At 41.8% G+C, this 7,048-nt stretch overlaps 2 protein-coding genes across 2 annotated transcripts; one reads left to right on the top strand and one right to left on the bottom strand.

Moving 5' to 3' along the window:
- Window positions 1–190: 190 nt before the first annotated feature.
- On the bottom strand, window positions 191–1,663 carry LOC144738952 (glucosaminyl-phosphatidylinositol-acyltransferase PIGW-like). The gene has a single exon (XM_078621948.1). It carries the CDS (start codon window positions 1,661–1,663, stop codon window positions 191–193), a length of 1,473 nt encoding a protein of 490 aa, XP_078478074.1.
- Window positions 1,664–3,392: 1,729 nt separating this feature from the next.
- LOC144738951 (unconventional myosin-XIX-like) lies at window positions 3,393–6,716 on the top strand (the record flags this gene model as incomplete). The annotated part of the gene is made up of 5 exons (XM_078621947.1): window positions 3,393–3,446; window positions 5,008–5,155; window positions 5,839–5,987; window positions 6,242–6,355; window positions 6,584–6,716. Coding segments are annotated over exons 1-5 (598 nt in total), but the record flags the coding sequence as incomplete, so codon positions are not given.
- Window positions 6,717–7,048: the final 332 nt, after the last annotated feature.

Raw genomic sequence — 7,048 nt, forward strand, 5'->3', positions numbered from 1 at the left:
CATGCACAGGGCTAAAGGTGAGAGTGAGTATTGCACTGATTTACAGAAGGTGCATTCCATGAAAAACAAACACAAATGAGCAGAAGGGGTAAGATGTCATCACTGTGTTATTCAATGGCACCTGTTTGTCAAAAAACGTATCAAGATTTATCAGTTCCACATGATATAAATACATTTTACAGATGTCCTTTTACCAGAATTTTACTGTTATTCCACAGACATTGAAAACATACATTATAGTGCAATTCATGAACATGTACAACAGCAAAACACACACTGAAAATAAATCAGTGCAACTCAGTGTGTCCACTGTGGAGTTGGTCAAACCTGTCATGATATTTGCCAGCAAAAAAAATAACAACTGATTCTTGTTGACAGCCTGAACAAGGCAGATTCTTTCCATCTCACCGACCTTTTTGTCACAGACTGAATCAGATTGCTTTTTAAATATATTCCATGATGTTGGTACAATGTGGCAGCCTGATATCCTTTTGGAAAAAAGTAAAATCACATCAGCTATACCAATACAGGATATAAAAAACAGTGACTGAGCAACACTCCAGAGGCAAAAAGGCAGGTTAGCTAAGCGCCGTGACACTGGCTCCACAAGTGTCTGACACGTGTACAACGCAGCGAACAGCACTAAAGATCCCAGTAAGAGGTTACAAAGGGCTTTGAGCCATTCCCTGACCTGGGACCTCGGCTGCATCACATAGAGTCCACTCTGAACTCCTGCCATGTAGATGGCTACATAGCCCACGACAGAGAACATACCCTCCTTGTTAGCATGTAGAAAGTCCTTTTCTCTGTCACTGTTATGGATGAGGAAAGCCTTGAGCCCCGTTGACTCCAGGGCGAACTGATAGAATCCACAGAACAAAAGGGCGAAGAGTCCTGATTTGCTGACTGGTAAAACAATCAAAAGTATGGAAACCAAAACTCTGACAATGGCGAGTGTGAAAAAGAAGTTCCAGTGGACACCATATTCTGTAACATGCTCTTGGTAGTTGGTCATTTTGACAGACGCTAGCCTGGCCAATCCGAGAGCAACCAGCGGCCAGACAGACACGATCTGCTTGGAGATATAGTTCAACTTAGATCCAGAAATGGTCCTTCTCCGTGCTTCAGGGCATACAAGAGCATTTGCAAAGACGAAGGCTCCGACACCAAAGTCCATAACTCCGGTCCCATAAACTTCGGTTTTGGCATATCTTCTTGGGAAAACACTGAAGTCAACGGCAAGAATACTGATAGCTGTCTGAACATTCACCATCACTCTAAAAAAGGTCACAAAGGGAACTTGGCTGAACTGAACATGACTTTGAGGGAAAGAGCTGACGGTAGTTTGACTGTTGGAACTGTAGATAAAACAAAAGACACAAGTCAAAGCTACAGTGAAGCTCAGGACGACCTGGAAGAGCATGTCACTGAGGACGGTGCATGACAGAATGAGTGGGAGGACAAGTGTAAGGAAGTCTAGAAACAAGTGAGAAACTACTGGAAGTGGCAAAGGAAGACTTCCTTTTGCCTTGTGGCAGATGATCAACATGAACCCTCTGTTGATGAAGCACAGCGGGGTGAGAAATGAGCCCAGTGCCACCTCCTCCAGACTGGTCCCATTGAGATTACTGACAAATGCTTCCTTCACTTCCTTCGCAGACATGTCCTGCAAACATTAAAATTAGCATTTACTGCACAGATGTAAACATGGACATTTGTGTACAAGCTAATTCAGATCTATTAACGCAGACTGAACTGTAGAAGTGAAAGGACAACTAAAATACATATCTACTGCTATCCAAATGAACATATATTTACGCATGTGCCTTTCCGTGTTGACGTTTCAAAGTGTGTGTCACGAAATTCAGGAGGATTTTTGTGAAGCGCATATTAAGGCATGGCTTGTGTCTGTTAGGACTAGTGATGGTCGTCTGACATCTGTGCGAAAAGAAAGCTTCTAACTCAGCAGCATTTCCCACCACTGCTTCGGCACTTGCTTTGGTGCACAAACAGTCAGTCACGTGACGGATGATGTACTAAGCAGGGAACGCTTTGGTTGCCTGAGTGACTGGATCAAACCAGCTGATACGCCCACACTGGCAAGCATCTAATGTATGCACACGAGCCGCATCTGTTGCAGAGTGAACGTGTGTTCTCGAAAGCTCGGAGGCGTCAGCAAAAAAAGAAACCAGCTCATTCCAAAGACAAAAGAATATTTCTAAAAAAAAAAACTTTAAAAGCAATGTACACAATCACACGCTTCCATCATATCTACATATGTTTACAGAATCAATCAGACTTTACAAATATTCATTTACATTATTCACACAAACCCGAGAATTAGTAAAACATTTCTTTGCTCTATAACAATTCGCCACAAGATGTCAGTGAAACGAAGCACTGAATTAATGAACCAATTGTTGTGTTTTCACAACTGATTAAGTTGTTTTAGATTTGTCCACTTAATGGTGAAGTAGAGCAAATGGGCACCATGAAGCTTCAGCGTATGTATGGAAGCTTCAGTGCTTTATGAAGCTTCATCTGGCCATCACGATAGTTAACAGCATGCACCATCTACATACGATTTACTATGGGACACAGTAGTCACTGGTTGTATGCATTAGCTATAAAGTTACCATAACAATGGAGGCAAAACACGTATTCGGGATTAGTCGTCACGCCGTGTGGAGTTCTTTAGTCGATTCAAAGTTAAATAACAATCCAAATGCAGTTATGTGTCCTGTTGCTTACCACGGATTAGTCAGGGTTGTATGCTGATTAATTTGTCGGTTTCCACCATTGGAGTTGATCGGCGCTTCTCACCCAGCCAGCTGCTGGATGACTTCCGTGTTCTGTCAAACGCTGCATTCCAGTGACTCGGATTTCTGAAAACTTCCGACTCACTGGGACTGACACGCAGGAAAAAAAACACCTGTGCATATCATTTGTGCTTATTATTATTTGTGTTGTGACTGTAATCATATAATGAATACAAACTTCCTTTTAAATATATAATAGCCAGATTCCAGTCGACCACTGATTAAAACATGGACAGGAAATGATTAATGCGAAATCAAAATAATTAAACACATGATAAACACAAAGCCTTAAATCTGATAAATAAGAAACTGGAGAGAAATTGTGACACTGTGTATATAATCCCGATGTCGACTGACGGTCCGTGAAGTATCAGGAAGAGGGCGGGAATCCGTGGGTTTGGAGGCGGTCGTCCGGTCGGTGTCGGTTGGACATTCAGAGGTAGCGGGCGGTGGAACGTGTTCGTCTGAGGAAAGTCCCAGAGGAATGGGAACGTACGTGTTCACGACAGAGTAGAATAAACAGTCATAAGAGCAGATCTGTTTTTTTAAGCTGTTCGACTGACAGTTAAACCAATGAGTTCTGCGAACGAGCAAAGCCACTTCAGTTCACACGACAATGGAGGGACGGTAAGTTTTTTCTGGGACCTCTCAGCTGCTTCCAGTTTTCAGTTTGGAACCTAGACGTGTTTGTGGTTGTGAACGGCGGGTTCACCAAGGCTTTGTGACCTCTCTCTCTCTCTCTCCTCTCTCTCCTCTCTCTCCTCTCTCTCCTCTCTCTCTCTCTCTCTCCTCTCTCTCTGTCTCTCTCCCTCTCCCTCTCTTTCTCTCTCTCTCGCTCACACACACACACACACACACACACACACACACACACATTGAATTAAATCGACATTCAGTAAGGTGTCATCTTTTATTAGTAACTTTTCAACACAGTCAAACATGGCTGTTGTCTATCTACACTTGAAATCCAGTGTCATGACGTCACATTATAGTGGCAGTGTTGTATTGATATATATAAGTTACATATATATATGACTTATGATTTCCGTTTGTGTCACGTTTGGCTTTTCCCCACTGGATTGTTATAAAAATGCTCCATTGTGCCTGAAGTAAATCTCTTTTGCTCCGTAGTGCTTCATGTTTAACAGTGTGTTGTGACACATTACGGTACATCTTAATCATAGAGGAATCAATTTGGTTGTTGTCCATACTGTGAATTGGTTGAATTGATTCAGGGGTTGAAAGTGGCTCACAGAATGATGAGATGTAGCCTACCTTGGATTATTTAAATCTGTTTGCACACTCAGACTGTTGACAGTCTTCATGCAAGCTGCATTCAGTCCACGTGATCTTGGAAGGATAAAGTGTCAGCCTGAAGTAAGTGGGACTGAATGGATTAAACATGACAATCCTATGCAGTGGTGCACAATGTAGTTAAAGGGAGTTAAGTTAAAAATGTTTTGTATTTCAGTACAAGCTGTTAACGACTTCTGTAGTATGATGGGCACATTTCTATTTGATTTCATTTTTTAACTATGGTTTGATTGACAGCTTCTTCCCAGATTGTTTAATAGTATTGTGATGTGTAGTGTTATATTTGAAGGAGTTATCAGAACTTCATTTGAAAAAAAACCAAACAAACCCTATTATTCTCACTGGTTATCACCTATCTCTTACCCTGGGCAAGATCGCCAGTGTTGCAACTTTGTGCGATATGCTCCAACAAAAACTCTGATAAAAATTGAATTGAACACATTGGACTTGAAACTTCAGGTCTAAAACATATGGAATGCCTGCAAACTGTCAGACCACCGACACCATCCTGTGTCATGACAGACAGCAGCTGAGTCTTCACGAGCTTTAGTTGAGAACAACCTCATCTGTTCTTCAGCCTTTGTCAGAGAAAGGATGGCAGGAACTATAATAGCTTCAGCCGCTACAGCTGTTGATTGAGCTTGATTTCTGATTGAAATGATCATTTCACACACTGGATATATGTTTTTTATGTTTTACATGTTACTTTTTTGTAATATTTAAGAAACAAATAGAAATAAAACAAATAAAAAAACAAAGAAATAAACAGAACAGACATAAAACATAAATCCTGAACGCATCTGTGCCCACCTGATGTCTGTAGGTTTGTGTTGAACTCACTATGCTTTCTGGTTGCTTCTGTGTTTTACTGAAGGTGAAGAGTTTTGTTCACAACGTCTGTTCTCCTGACCGATGCCTCAATGGCTCACTGGAGGAGGATGTTCAGGCTTTCCTTGTTGAGGAAGACCAACTCCACACGTATGATGATCTCACCAAAGTCAACCCGGTGACCCCGACAACAGGTACAGCTGCAGCCTCATTTGGAGTCTGCAGTTAAACCTTCAGTGAAGACATCAGATAGATGGATAGACAGATAGATAAATGCTTCATTTGATCTCACAAGAGATCAGATTTGATGCACATATAAGTCACTTTATTTTACTCTGATGCAGTCTCCATGTGTTTTTCATTTCATGAATTCATTTTTTTGAACGCATTTATGACAGGAAACAGACATTTGAAGAAATCTGGTCATAAAAGGATGACTTTAAACATTGGCTAGAGCAGACGACAGAAAAGATAGGTTAAATGTTCACCACTGTTAAGCCTGAGAACGGGGGTTTGCACAGAAATGGTCTGTGAACCAGTAAATGCAGCTCATGAAGAGACTGGTTTAAATACAGTGGCTGTCTGGTCAGAGGACCAGATCTACCACGAGAGGAGGTCATGGAAACTTGTCTGTCTATACAGGCAGTAAATGTTTGTGTTCCGTAAACCTGCTGTTGTTTAATTAAACTTTGTCAGTAACAATGTTTTCCCAGTGTATTTGTGTCCATTTGCCCATATGAAATGTGCAGATGGAGCAGTCATACGTTGACAGTAACACAGTGATTAGAGGCACAGTTCATAGAAGTGACAGGAGTTTCTTGGCTGGCAGTAGACCCTGTTTTTACACCTATTAACACATCACATCTGTCTCCTGCAGTTTTAAAATGCCTACAGGCCCGGTACAGCCTGAAGGTGTTTTACACCCATGCTGGTTGCACCTTGGTGGCTCTTAACCCCTTCCAGCCTGTTCCACACCTTTACTCTGTGGAGGTGATGAAGGAATATCACTGCGCTCCTCAGCCCCAGGTACGTCTGGTGTTGATGGGTAGAGAGGCGACGCTCCATTGTCTCTGTGATCTTCTTGGAGTAAAGCATGCAAACATTCATCAAGGAGCCAGCTGACGTCAACAAGCCAGTATTACACTCCAATAAAACACGTGTTGTTTCATGATCAGTTGAACCTATTCACAGACATGAATCTCCTGGTGAACAGCGTTAAACTGAACATGAAGTCCACAGTCTCCTCCATGCAGGTAAACGTGTACATTTCGTCACCGCAGGAGTCCAAACCACATGTCTTCATTGTGGCAGAGGAAGCCTACAGGAACGTGCGGGGTCAGTTGGAGCCAGTGAACCAGTCGCTGGTGGTCAGTGGTGAGAGCGGGGCAGGAAAGGTAACCCTCCAATATTTAACACGTAAACCAATACACCTTTAACGTTTCATTGTCCTCTGGTCTTTTTTCAGTTTTTTTCTTTTGAATTTAAAAAGGCTTACCAAAGAGAACCCCCCTGTTTGAAATACAACAAAGGGAGCCAAAGAATCATAAGATGATGAGGGGTGTGTATCTACAGGTTGAGTCTTCGGTGAATGAATAAATGCATGCTTTTTTTTCTCCTCCCAGACATGGACCTCTCGTTGTCTGATGAAGTACTACGCCACTGTGGCAGCCTCGTCCTCAGTGATGGAGAGTCACGACACGGTGGAAAGAATAGAGCGGAGGGTGCTGGACTCCAACCCCATCATGGAGGCTTTTGGTGAGACCAGCCTTTACTGTCCTACGGGGGAAATGTCCAAAGCACACTGTTTGTGTTAAATAGTAAATAATAATAATAATAGATTAGTAAGTTAGTAAGTTAACATGTAATACACAATAAGTACAGCTAATATACACTAGAAATATGTACTTATTCATGATAGAAAAACATCAGCACACGTTTTTAAGTTTACATACATACATACATACATTAGAATATGATGGAGAACTTCAGTAGTTTTTGTCAGAATGTTTCAGTGTCGAAACCTATCTCAAAATATTACAGGTTTGTGTCAGGTTCGAATGAACCACTAATGACGCAGTTTAAACTCC

The sequence above is a fragment of the Lampetra planeri genome, unplaced genomic scaffold, assembly GCF_965212315.1.
Source record: "Lampetra planeri unplaced genomic scaffold, kcLamPlan1.2.h2 scaffold_1240, whole genome shotgun sequence".
Classification (NCBI taxonomy): Eukaryota; Metazoa; Chordata; class Hyperoartia; order Petromyzontiformes; family Petromyzontidae; genus Lampetra; species Lampetra planeri.

Excerpts from the sequence above, each read along its gene's own strand:
- LOC144738952 (XM_078621948.1), bottom strand. The coding sequence starts at position 1,663 with ATGTCTGCGAAGGAAGTGAAGGAAGCATTTGTCAGTAATCTCAATGGG.